The sequence below is a fragment of the Filicampus tigris genome, chromosome 14, assembly GCF_054856515.1.
Source record: "Filicampus tigris isolate MCC_2025a chromosome 14, RoL_Ftig_1.0, whole genome shotgun sequence".
NCBI classification, from domain to species: Eukaryota; Metazoa; Chordata; class Actinopteri; order Syngnathiformes; family Syngnathidae; genus Filicampus; species Filicampus tigris.
In genome coordinates, this window is record NC_141230.1 from 12981695 (window position 1) to 12995966 (window position 14272).

Below are 14272 nucleotides of genomic sequence, written 5' to 3' on the forward strand. Positions count from 1 at the left end.
CCATCTTTGAGTTCAAGAGTGTTGTTAAAATACTACCTTCAACCAAGCACTAGTGTGTATAGTTATACAATTTTGTAGCTTGTTTAAAAGGGCCATATAGTAAGTGAATACATAAATAATTAACAATCACTCAAATTTTACGGTAGCTGAGATTCAATTTAGCACCCCAAAAGCTTGACTAGGAACACCTGTGCTTTGCAGCATTTTGAAGGGTCAGGGTAACATCTAACACAGGAGTCACCAACATGGTGCTTGGAACCGGGTAGCCCCGAAGGACCACATGAGTAGCTCATGAACCTGTTCTTAAAAATAGCTCAGCTGTGAGGGGACACTGTGACGTCCCAAGAATGTTATTGAAGTGAATTGGAAATGTAAACACTTGGAAAGATTTATAATAAAGAAGTGTTGCATATTGATATTTATCTGTTTTCTACCTTGTTCAAATCTTTGTTGATCTGCATCTTCATATATGATCATTTCCATTAAATGCAACACTACATTCGAGAAAATTAAATACTTCATAAGCGTGTATCAACGTGGAATCCCTTGGCATTAAACAGTACTCGAGAAGTAGCTTACATGTTTCAAAAATGGTTTGTGAGCTCCAAGTTAAAATATTAATCTAGAAAAGCGGTCTGCTATTTAATTGGATATAATAATTTTGACCATGGAATTTCTTGTCAAAATTACAAAATGTAAATCATAAAGTCGCCATTTAATGTCTTCTGCCACTTTCTAGTGTCATTTACAACTAAAACATAGCAATGGTCCCAATAAAAAGGTCACTTGAAATCAGAAAAGGGAATGAATCATTTGGGGTTTAACTTAAATGTATTTCAAAACTGTAGAGGTATCAATTTACTGTGTCATGTTTATTGTGGTTGCCGTTAGCAACGTCAAAAAAGTAAAGATAATAAACACACTACCTTGTCAAAAAAAAAAAAAGTTAGGATGCAGGTTTTGTGCTGGAACTTGGCTTATGCATGTGTACTGTCCTGTTGGAGAGCACCCTCTAGTGGCAACAATCCTAAAAACAGCAAGGATTTAAGAACACTATTTTTTTCCCCCTGCCTTTCATTATGGACGTTGATTGTTTTTCGAGCATTTGTTATGTAAATAATTTAATGACGTCTATTGTAAAACGAATCTTGCTTCTCAAATAGATATAAATGTAATACAATACGTACCACCTTACAGTGCCCTGAAAGGTATTCAGCCACTTGGCTTTTTTTTTTTAACCTATTTCGTTACATTAAATTCTCTAATTTATTGTTTTACGATTTTAATTTGGTGGAAATGCACAGAATAGTGTGAGGTTTGAAATGAAACGTGAAGTACATATACAGGATGTGTTTAAAATACACACACAAAAAAACTAAAATTGTAATGTTAATACATAATATGGAGCCCTGAAAACGCTCTTCCACATTTACCTTCAAAAGTCAAACATTTCTGAGATGAATTCCACCTGTGTGTATTCTTAGTGTTACACCATCTTTCAATATCTTCACACATTTTCTGAAAGATCCCAGAGGCTGCAACACAAGGCACAGCTAACACAGCCATGAAGACCAAGCTACTCTCCAAACAAGTCAGGGACAAAGTGGTCGAGAAGAGCCAGTCAGGGTTGGGTTAAAAAAGCACCATCAAATCCTTCAACTATCAAGGAAAACTTACCATAAACTTGGAGCCGTGATTGGCGCAAAATGTGGCTCTACAAAGTAGGTACAGTATGGATTTTAGGGGGGGGTTGCATAGTTGGGCACATTTTAAGGGTTCTATTTTCCAAAGTTCTTTAAATGCATTATTTCTAATCTTACTATAAAATTTAAGACAATTTTATGTATATCCATCAATTAAAGTTTAGATAAAGATATGGTTAATTCTCGAGGTTGTAATGTCGTAAAATGAGTAAGAAGACATGTGGTGAATAATTTTGCAAGGCACTACACATGTAACAAATAATTTGACTTATGTGGACAAAGACAATGACAAGATGGATGCTTTTTGTTACACAAACTTTGGGACATGTCACATTTTATTTCGATGTACAGTACATACACAAAAGTCAATAGAACATATATTTTTGCTGTGTTATGCACATACTCGTCATTAGTAGACACACTGTAAATTTGTAAAGCATCCGATTCGTTTTTTTTCAAGTCCAGGAGCTGTGTGAGGTCAAGCTTCCAGGCTGTTGTACAGCTTGCAGTGAAGGTAGGCCATCTTCTCAGCCCTGCTTTTCCTTAAAATGGAAATCCACTCGTGATAGTAAAGCTCTACGACTTTGTAACCGGCCAACCTCAGTTGCCGCCTCTTCATGGCGTGAAGGCCCAGTAGCTGCTGTGACTGTCGGCAATAGTGGTTCCTGCTGGACACCTGGATGGCAAATTTAACGATGGTGTCGGAGTCTGCGGGAGCCGATCTGTGGCCGCTGGGAGCGGTGATCATTTCTGCGATGGCACTTGTCAGGTTGAGCCCGGTGTTAAACAATGTTTCTCTTTCATCGGGCTTCACAACAGAAAGAGTTTGAACTTCAGGAAGTGCGATTGTTGGACCCGGGAGGTTCTTGGCATTTGTAAGCTGTGCAATGAGATTGTCAGTCACACTCACTCCTATGTTCATTCGCCCCCAACCCTGCTTGGAAGCACATTTGGAGGAACTGTTCTGAACTGCTGTTGGAGATTCTGCGATGACAGGAACAGGCTGACCAGTAGCGTCGAGGTGCACTTCGAGGTCGATGGATCGCATATGGGGCAGGATCATTCTTTTACAGACGAATTTGTCCCCTCCCAGCAATTCTTGCAATGCAGCCTCTGCCTCCTTCACCTCGAGCTTCTGGCACACGTCCGATTGGACAAACGTCCACAACATTTGCTTCACCTCTTCTCTCAGTTCGCAGCTCAGCCGAGGACCGGTCCACCGAGGCATCTCCAGAGCCACGGCTCCATCCAAGGTGAACAAGTCTTTCTTCAGCTCCAGCTGCGTCGACTTAAGCGCTAAGCTGACAAAGTCCGGGCTCAGGGCTAACTCGATCAGGTCCTCTGGGAACTGCGAGACAAAGGCCAGGCCCAGAAGACCAGTGAGCAGGTGTTCTGGGTAGCGGAGGAATTCAGCCTTTCTCTGTCTAAGAGCCTCGGTAAGACTCTGGTAAAAGCGTGGGCCCTGAGCAGGTAGGAACCCTAAGGTGCCAAATGCCCACAACAGTTTACATGAGTCTTTACTCCGGCAGTGTGGCACCAGTGATGGAATTCTCTCAGCGATCGCCACGAGGATGCGGTCGTTGCGGTAATGCAATGCCGAGCAAGCCAGCGCCACATGCATCAGTCCCTTGACGCCCATCCTGTACGCTCGCCGTGGCACCTCATGCGTCATAGCCTCCATCCACGCCCTGTGAGTCATGTAGCTGAAACGCAGGTATTTGAGCACATTGACCATTGCGAAGTCACTCATATCCCCGACAACAGTGTGCGCCTTATCGACAAGGCGATTCACTGCTGCCTCAGAAAGGGACGTTTGGGATTTGAAGAGGCCCAAGCAGACAGCGCCAACCTCCTCCGGCTGTAGCTGTTTTAAGTGTCGCATGAGTAGCTGCTCTATGGGCTGGATTAGGACTTTGGGGCACTCTCTCCCTTCTCCCATGATGTACAACAGTTGGACCAACTCTGGAGGCCCTACTTGTCCCATATACAAATTGACTAAGGCGTAAAGTCGCTTTAGGAATTGAGGCACTTTCCTGCCAATGCAGCGCCACAAGTCGGCGGCAAACAGCAACTGGTCTAAAGTCATGTCGCCGGCGCGGCGACTCAGCTCGGCCTCGTACAGCGCGAGAACATTGTGGCTATGTGGCATTTCCAGCCAGACGAATGACCTCAGCACATGCAGGATCTCAAGTAGAGAAAAGAGGCGAAGGTTCTCCACTGAGTACCGAAGCAGCATGATAAAGCGTTGGTCAGTCTTCACTAATGATACATTGTCAGAGTCAGTGTTGCTGAGCTCCACAAAGCAATGACAAATGTCCGATGGTTTCATTCTGCTTTTCAGGACAGACACTTTCTGGAGCAATCGGACTACCTGTTCCCATTTGATGGATGGAGGTCTTTGGGTAAGATCAAGCGTTATGGATGAATAATCAGGACGGCACTTGTGAAAGGCGCGAGTATCAACTTTAACATCAGGTGACACAGGTATTCTTTGGTGCAGCGGCACCGGTGTGTTGGGTTCGGATCCTCTATTGAAGGCCAAGTCAAGCAAAGTGTTTTTGGAGCTGGAGAGATGCCGCGAGGAGCTCACGCTGTAGCGATTGCGCTGCTGCCAGAAGGAAGGAGCAATGGTGGGGGGACACAGTTCTTTATCATCAATATCACTTTGACTGTGGGAGAGGGAAGATTTTCCCACAGGGTGATGATATGACGATGGGCTGTAATGGAGCTTGTAGTCTCGACGGACAGGTGCATCCGGATGTTGCAACGCATCCGTACTTTTGTCCTGCTCATCCGGCTCGGTATCAAGTTTGCCAATAACACGGTGAGCAAAACCCTTTCTCAAACCTGCTAAGTAGCGTAGTCTCGGCCTCAAGCGACACAGCACACAGGCGGCCATGAATCTGCCAGATGAAAAAGACAAATGCAACAATTTACAGGTAACTGTTTACATATTTCTTTATTACATTTTATCACAAATTCACAATGTATTGTAATTGTGTAAACTACGAGGGACTTTTGGAGCTCAACCAAAAATACCAACGACAAATTATGAAAGAAATCATAATACAAGAATGAAGTAATTGTTCTACAATTATATTACCAAAACAAAATTGAAATGCACAATATGCTACAAGAATAAGTTGTAAAACACTGACTATATCATTGTTTGTCGAATTAAAAACTAAAATTTAACGTGACAACATTCTAAAATGTCCTTAAGTAAACACAACACTATTTTTACATTGCAATGATTTCATTCTTATTACATTACAAATGTATTCTCAAAATGTAGATTTTACTCATGTAATACGCACATCTTATTCTCCTAATACTAATACATTATCGGCCTAATTAATTAGGACACATTATTTGCCACTTCTGTTGACTGAAAATGACATCACAGTTGCTCATGTCACCTGTTTACTGAAGCTGAAACATGATTGGTTGTTATCTGAGCCCTGAACAGAATGCCTTGTTTCAACCAGTGGGCCTGCATACAACACATTCTTGGGGAAACATTTTTTGGGTTGACCTCCTATTTAAGGAAACACTTTCAACAGATTCTGTTTCAAGTCATCCAAATTTTAAAACTTAGCCCATACTTGCCCAAGACAGTCTGAAAGGAAAAATGATAATTTGATAAGAACGTGTCGTCATGATTTGGTTCTGCATTTGCTGTATCACACATATGAAGAGGAAATAAAACTGTCATTTTATTTAAAGATTTAATTTCTAATTACTAATTTATATTTTAACGACGAAGTACAAACAAATTTCACCGTACTTGTTATTGTCATGCCCTTACGGCTTTATTAGTTTTACTACATGAAAACCTTTTATTACCATCTTTAAAAATAATTTAAAAAATAAAAATAATAATAACAATAACAATAATAATAATAACCACGTTTTTGTATTACCATCTAAGTTTCATGTTACACCCTCGGACCGAAAAAAAAATCCAGGTTGTGAATGTACATTTCACTGACAATGGCAATCAAATGAGGTAAAGTAAATCTATATGAGGGTCATTTCTGCTACGAACAGCTGAGCATGCACCATACACATATAATATTATTCATTACTGGACCTGCTATGACATTATTATTCGATAACACTACAGACCATGCAAACGGCATTATGTTTACGGTTTTACATCCATTATTAAGGAAAAACATGAATCACCAATGACTGAGAGATATCGTTATACTCTTCGTAAATGTGCGATTAGCACCCATTTCTTCACGTGTATCTTCCGTCAAATTACGACCTCAACAAGTGCTCTTATAAGGGCACACTACACTCACCTTTACCTCCTCGCCGCAAAAATGTAGAGAGGTGATAATGATGTGAAGAAATCATGAAGTTTAGATTCCTATCTAGTTTAGATAGGAAAAGGTTAGCGTTCCGTGCAATCTCCTCCAACCGAATTAACAGGAACTCGTGAAATACTTACCTTCAGAATAAAACTATGCAAACAGTTCCAGTAATATCATGAGCAAAGATTAAGAAGGGGCATATGTCCCTTTGGTGCAGATATATAGTCATAAATTATCGAACAGTATTTTCCTTGATCGTTTATGATGGTAAAGTGAAAGTATATTAACGTAAGCGTTCTTCTTTTGAAATATTTCGAAAGTCATGAATACTTCCGGTGAAGGCGGCCTTAACCGTGCGGTATGACCTATGGAAACTGGGTAGTGCCAAACATAATAGGACGAAACGCAAATTCAGTAAAAGTAAAAATGTAAAACGCCTGCGTATAATGTATTATGATTAATTTCGTTTATTGTCATATTAATTAATTGTCAGTTGACCTTCAATCAGATATTGAATACATACCATGCATAGGAAAATTCAATTAAGATGTTTTTTTGTTCAGTTACTGATGTTTTTAAAATATTGTAGTACCATTTACAGTAAGTACCCTATCAAGACGGATTAACCAGTTGTACTAATTTAGTATTGTTTGGCTATTATTTAAACATATAGAAACACTTAATTACTACTTTACTTCACTTTACTATACTTTACTTTACTTTACTACAATTATTATTTAATAGTAGTGAAGAGCCTATGACTATTATCAGGAATCAGTGATACTTCACAAATGAATGCAAATTTTACAATTTGATGCAACTAGTACAAACACTGGGTTAATGACTTTCTTTACTCCTAATCCTTTTCACATTATTAGGAAAGTAATGTTCTGTTTACAGTAAATTCAAACGTAATTAGTTTTATAATTAAAATGGTGTAATTCTTTTATTCATATAGTGTTCTGAGATCAAATCTGGCCTTGACTATCACTGTATTTATTTTGATTCATTAATAGACAATGATATTTTTACTTTTTGGATCTTGTTGGTAAAAGTTCTTTATTAATACGATTAAAATACAACATTAAATTTGCTGTTCATAATTCACCAACATACATCTATACCGCTTATCCTCCACAAGGGTCGCGGGCGTGCTGGAGCCTATCCCAGCTGTCTTCCGGCAGTGGGAGGGGGACACCCTGAATTGGTTGCCAGGGCACACAGAGACAAACAAACATCCGCACTCACAATCACACCTAGGAGCAATTTAGAGAGTACAATCGACTGTATGTTTTTGGAATGTGGTAGGAAACCGGAGGACCCAGTGAAAACCCACGCAGGCACGGGGAGAACATGCAAACTCCACACAGGTAGGGCGGAGCCGTGATCGAACCCACGACCTCTGAACTGTGAAGCGGACGTGCTAACCAGTCGATCACCGTGCCGCCTCACCAATGTATAGTGTAAAGATATTTTGGGAAAGAGCAATTATGACAGGGACTCCTCTAATTCTTTATCACCAGTGACATATGTCATTAATTCATATTAAAACAAATGAAATCAATTACTATAAGAAGTTTGTAGAATCATAGCCAATCCCAGGCCAAAACTTTAGTTCAATTGATTTTTCCCATTTGTTGATTGAATATCTTGGACAAACAAAATGAGCATATGTGGGTTAAACGATCATCTCCAACACAATTTTAACTGTAAAGTATTGGTGAACATGCTACTTTTTTGTTATTTCAAGCTAAAAGATGCCAAACTCATAATTCATTGGAAATAAACTTCATTAAAAAAAAAAAAACATATAGAACAAAATGTTACAACAACAGACAATAAAACAACAACCTATTTTATTTCATTCTAGTTTTTAAGGTATGGTACTCAATCCAGAGGGCTTCTATATACACCAAAACAGAATATTTTGAGCAACACATTTCATAAAAGTGTACCATAATCAGGACTAGAGATAGACCGATTATCGGCCGGGACGATTATCGGGGCCGATATTTGGCATTTTGGCGATTATTGGCATCTGCCTTTTTTTTTTTTTTTTTCATTTTAAGGCCAGTAAATTAAAAGATGGTTTATTGCAGCTTGGCTGCGGCATATGGTTCTCTCTCTCTCTCTCGCTCTCTCTGTGCAGCTCAACTGGCCCTACCTCCAATGCAGATTGGCCCTCCCACAGCACCATCTGATTGGTTCCTTGTGCAGTGGGTAACAGCCAATCAGCGAAAAGCTGGCAGAACAGTCAAATGTTGCTGCATGCTTTGAATTGGGAAATGTAATAAAATTTAAACAACATTTAAAAATAGAATCCAAGTAATCCAATTTAACATAAAGGATTGCTTTAGTTCATGTTAAAGTAAATATGGGGTCAAAAAACAGCAGTTTCATACCTGTCAACACCTGGCTGTGCTGAATCTTACAAAAGTTGTAATTTGCCCATACATTTTTGGATTTAATCTTACACAATATCTATATATAATCGTACACAGTGTTTATCGCTCAACAGGGGCGTGCGGGGGTTGGCTTGGAGGAACTTTGCTCGTGAAAGTCGGCCGAAATTTGCAGTCGGAATCGCTAACGGACGCTCCGGAATAGAGCCGAAATGGGCAAGATGAGATCGGTCTAACAAAAAACGAGTTTTTATTTTTTTTTTTTTTCCCATACAAAAATTGTTATACGGCGTACACAATTTGAAATGATCAAAAAACGTATAAAATACGGGGAACACGTACAAGTTGACAGGTATGCATTTTCAATAGTTTTCTCAAGGAAAAAATGTGTGGCTTTTTTTAGGTGGGGGGGGGGGCTTTGGCATGTTAGTCTCATTTAAGAAACCGCAAAACAAAATCTCCTATTTATTAATACTTTAGAATCTGGAAAATGTCATCTATTTTAATTCAACACAACTAATATGGTTTGAAAAATAAATCCCAAGGATCACTCAACGGTTTTATTACTTTTTCCAGTTTGGCGTGAACATCAACATTAAATATTGTATAAATACTATACATGAATAAATAAAAATAACATCCACAATTCATCAATATCCAAACTGAAATTTTGAAAAATTATTACAGGAGTTTGTTTTAGTATGAAAAAAATATATTTGGGAACTTTTTGTATATTGGCTTTTGTGTCATTTTGTCAGCTTTGTCTTACTTTGCAAAGCAAATAACACGTATGGCTCTATAATATATTTGATCAAAAATGAGACCAGAAGCATGATCACTTTCAAAATATGCAAGTCTATCCTCAAATACAATAAAAGTAATAGCACAAGAGAAAAGAGTGAAACACTTAATATTTTGGAGCCTGTTGATGATGTCTTACAACATTCTATGCTATGGAACACAAGATAAGACCGGCCGGCTTGTTTCAGAGAGACATTGCCAGGGCTCCCGCTAATTAAAAAAAGAAGAGAAAAAAAAAGGCCTACTACATTCAGCATAGTGGCAAATTGTATTTTTTTTACAGTATTATAGAGGGGCAACATAGTTATGTACTGTAGCTAGCTACTAAGTTTGATTCATAAGACACAAAAAGGACTCCGCCAGTGACCCGAACCGGAAGGTATTGCTTTGTTTTGTTCTGCTGAATGTGTTATCCAAACTTATCACATTTTTTACATGATAACGTGATTTTTTTTTTTTTTTTTACAATCTTTACTGAAAGACTCAATTTACAAAACAAACAGATCATAAATAGACAATCAAATAATTAAGAAATACATTAATGATAAGGAAAAAAAAGCCAGAGGGCTTTAAATAAAACCATTAAAGGAAGAGCATGAAGCAGTAATTCTCAGTATGGTACTAGTACTACTAGTTGTACTCAGGCTCAATCTAGTGGTACTTAAAGAATCACTGGTCAAGTACAGTTCAGCTGTATTTAACTTTTTTAGGACATTTTCCTATATTAACTAGTGTTAATGCTCAAACTGTGCATAAAGTCACAGTGACTTGAAATAATATTATTAATATTATGTCCATGAGCACTTAGACCGATTACACTACTATATTTTAATGTTGGTCATTATGCTGGTACTTTGAGAGCTCAGTATTTTTTTTTTTTAGGTGGTACTTGCTGTAAAAGATTTGAGAATGACTGGCATAATGCAACAGTTTGAACTGTGTTCTTGTTTTCACAGTTGAATATCTACTATGTCTACTGTCTACTTTCCTTCACAAAAATTAAGAAAACAGTTTTCAATTGACTAAGTTTGGCTTTGTGAACGTGAAATTTCTGAAGAATAATCATTAAACTTCTAACCAAGACTTTTTGGGTTTGTTTTTTTGTTTTTGCTATCATTATTGAAGATATCAAACAACATTTTTTTTCCAATGAAGAGTGTAGTCAGTCAGTATTACTAGTCATAATAAATTGGGATACATGTTTCCAGAATGTGTTACTATGAGGACATTGCCTGAATAAGTGAACTGTGAACCAGTGTTTCAAGGATTATTTCACAAGGTAAACGATCAAGACAAATTATCCTCTGAAATTGAAGATAAAGTTTGGCAGAATAGTACCTACGTATAATTTTCCTACTTTATTTGTAAGAAGGTATTAGTACGTTACAATGTGAAATGTATCACTTTGTCAACGTGATATCGAACTTTTTTTTCCTGGTGTGACAACAATACGCTTTGGTACCATTTAAGAAATGTTTTATTAGTCATTCCAGTTCAATGTGAAAATCAGCATTACTGTTTGTATTATTGGGCGGTTCTGAATTACAATGCATTTTATACATGAAGTTGAAACCCTTATCAACTTTTGAATTGAAGAGTCTTTATTATATACTTCAATGTATTTCTATGGAGTGTAGTGGGGTGTCGTGTTGATGGAGATCGGCGCTTGGAGAGGAAGTGGTTGATTTATGCTAATGAGCGAGTTGGAGCTCCAGTGGCCTCCAGCGGGAGCCGCCCTTCATTGAACGAGCACATGCTCAAACCTGGAGCCGTTCTACTCGCGCCACTTTCGCAATCTTACTACCATTCACAAACACACGGCCGAGCGTCATAGTGGGAGCACATGGTCGTGCTTGGCTCCTTTTACCCCTCTCTCTATGTGGCGTCTCAGACTTCTTTTTCGTCACTTTTCTTTTCTTTCTTTTAGATTACAGAAGAGTGAGTAAACGGTAAGTGTTCAAGGGATGTTTTTTTTTCCTCCCCCAATGTAAGCTAGTAGTGTGTGTCCACCACGCGTGTTATTACGTGCACAAACCTGTTGTTAGCCTTGTTCTCGTGCAAACAAAGTCAACTGTTTGATGTCTAAACGACATCTTATTTTTGCTCAAACGGACCGAAATGATCTTTATTGGCCACTTTCCACATTTCGGGAAGGAGTGTAGTGTGTGCGCGGCGCATGGTTACCTCTCCTCCATGGGTGAGGGAGATTTGAAAAGCATGTGTTGCTTTTTCTGCGTTCGCTCCTCCGCTCGCTAGCGAGGTCCTCGCGTGTTTCCTGCGTCTTTACCCCCTCCCGTAGCTTACCGAATCCTACGGCTCGCTTAAAGCCGTAGTAGGCGACGTGTTGGGCGGATAACGCTTAAAAAATCGAGCGAGTTTATCCGCCGGATACTTAAAAAGTGGCTCCGGAACAAAGCGGCAGCACATGGGGGGGTTGAAGCAGGCCGCGTGAGCTACGTTGTTAGCCAGCTAGCGGCTAATGCTAATGGCCAAACACGAAAATAGCGTTGCATTACTTCGCCGTTTATGTAAATAAAATTTAAACATTTGTTTAAGCCCCCCACACCACTCTAAGCAACAACGCTTAACACTCATTATTTTACGTGTTGCGTATTTACCACAAAGTTAGCTGTTATAATTCGAACTCTATGATGGAAGAAGGGGGGTGAGGGGTGGCTATCTATCTAACTAGCTAGCTAATTTAATGCGTCTTTTGAACCGTCGCTCATGTTTTAAAACCTCACTTCCCCAACTAACAGCCCTCGTAAGTTGCACCAAAATAGTACAGTTGTGGTTTAAATAACAGCAACGTGTTTGGCTAACACATGCCCGCATATCCGTGTGTTTTGGTGAGTATGTCGTGGAGAGCGGAGGCAGCCGCAGCGTGTTTGTATGTGTGGAGGTGATTACACTTGTCCAAGTGATCAAATCGTAGTGGTTGGAGGCTCGCCGGAGTTTAGTGTAATGTAGACGCACAATTGTTCTTGTTGACTGCATCCAGCCGGTGGATGCATGTTGCTCCCTATGCGGACTCGTGGGCGCCATGTTAGTGCGTGGGGGGAGGGGTGCAAAGTGTTGTTCTCCCACCCGCTCGTGTTCTCAGTCAGTTTATCTCTTGGATTTGATTGAGGTTCTTAATGGTCGAAAATCTGCAAGAATCTCCCAAAGGCAATTTTCCAGAAACCACTAGACTTCTTTCAAATTCTGAGGGTTGCATTACAAATTAAGCCTTAGTGAAACAAATGAATGGGCTGATGGGTAGAATAAAGCTTCAGTCCCAGGCGAGGTATACACTTAAATAACCATATAACATGTACCAGTAACGGCACATACGAGTCAAGAACAGAAGGCAGAGATTATAGTTATATTTTAACAAAATAAAATATAGTTTTTTAAAAAAGGATAGCAAACTGAAACTACATCTTACATTTGTAAAACTAACTCATTATTGTGAGAATGTCCTTTGTTTTAATCTTTGTCATTTTTATACACGAGCTCAATGTATTTATTTTGGTATTACCGTAAGGCCGTACAGAAGAAGAAAGGCTAGAACAGTTGTTGCGATACTATAATTTACTTTTATTGAACAATACTTTAGTGACCTTTTCATTTGCACTCCATAAATTCTCCATATAAAAAACTACCACTAAAACTAATATAAACTAAAGAAAAATAAGCATTTTCCTAAATAAAAACGTAATATAATCTAACAAACCTTCTCTAATAAGTAATAGAATTTTAAAAAAAGTCAAAATCAAATAAAAAGCAATCTGTATGAAAAATTCTGAAAAACAATTAGAACACTGACAGGTGCTGAGTTAAGCAAGACAGAAAAGTAGTTTAAGACAAGGAAGAAAAGATGGGGGAAAAGACTCCTCATGGTAGGAAGGAGATCCGTAAGGAAAGAAAAAGCATGTCTCATATAGAAAGAAAGTTGAAAAATATGTTTAAGTGACAAAAGGGTGTAAATGGAAAAAAACAGATGTGAGGGAATGGAGGAAGGAAAGTAGGGATAGACCGATTATCGGCTCCCATATTCAGTGTTTTGACGATTATTGGTATTTACCCTTTTTTAAAATCTGATGGCCGATAATAAATCAAATTAAAACTACGTTAACTTCAACGAATGATTTATTTAAATTTTCATTTAACTTTATAATACATTCTACTGACCCTGGGAACACTCTACACTTTTTGTTTGTGTTTGAAATCAAAACAAAGAGAAATTAAATTTTAACATTTCTATTTGTTTATTTAACTGTTGAAGACATGCTGATGACCATGGGAGCCCCCCCCCTTTTTTTTTTTTTTTTTTTACAATTTTACAACAAACCTGCATTGGTGAACATTTATAATAAAAAAATAATCTACATTATGCAAATGTGAAAAATTGTTCAATAAATATGCTTCAATAAAATAAATATGCTTAAGGACGTTTCAACAAAGTTAAGAGTTTTAAAGGTTTTTTAGATTTTGACGCCAATAGTTTCCTTTTTTTCCCTGAAAATGCATATCAGCTCCAAATTTCGGTTATCAGCCTCCTTGAATACTAATAATCGGTGGCGACCCTGAAAAAACACCGGTCAATCTCTAGTTTTAAGTAATGATTTTTCTAATTTAAATTGCGTCTAAATAGTTTAGAATTCCTCCTTAAATGCCACACTTTGTATTTATTTTTGCTTTATTGGTTGTTTCTATTTTAATACAAATTTGTGAATATTACTGCTGTGACAATTTCACCTCACAAGACTAACAGTATCCTATATAAAGTAAGGATGCATGAATAAAATGGGTCTGGGGGAAGGAAAGGGGTAGGTCATGAAGGAAAACATGTCATGAAGAAAACAGGCCTGAGGGGGAAGGAAGGCAGGAAAGAGTTCAGAAAGGAAGATAAAAGTAGGTTTTGACAAAGCAAGGATTGAATTTAGTTTGGAAGAATCAAAAGCAACTTGGGGACGGAAGGAGGAGGTCACATTAAGTAATGTTCTGAGCTGAATATTATAAACAAGCTGCAAAGTACACAATGCACTTCCAAGTGTACACA

General features: G+C 38.4%; 1 protein-coding gene across 4 annotated transcripts; it reads right to left on the reverse strand.

Moving 5' to 3' along the window:
- Nucleotides 1-2001: 2001 nt before the first annotated feature.
- fastkd5 (FAST kinase domains 5) lies at nt 2002-11904 on the reverse strand. Of its 4 annotated transcripts, XM_086051438.1 has the most exons (3): nt 6163-6312; nt 6014-6085; nt 2002-4606 (listed from the first exon to the last, which is right to left on the reverse strand). In XM_086051438.1, the coding sequence occupies exon 3, from the start codon at nt 4600-4602 to the stop codon at nt 2182-2184; it is 2421 nt and encodes an 806-aa protein (XP_085907564.1). In that variant the 5' UTR covers nt 4603-4606; nt 6014-6085; nt 6163-6312; the 3' UTR covers nt 2002-2181. The 4 variants fall into 4 exon arrangements, with proteins under 4 accessions (XP_085907564.1, XP_085907562.1, XP_085907563.1 ...); XM_086051436.1 differs by lacking the exons at nt 6014-6085; nt 6163-6312 and adding an exon at nt 11413-11904; XM_086051437.1 differs by lacking the exon at nt 6163-6312 and having other exon boundaries at nt 6014-6138.
- Nucleotides 11905-14272: the final 2368 nt, after the last annotated feature.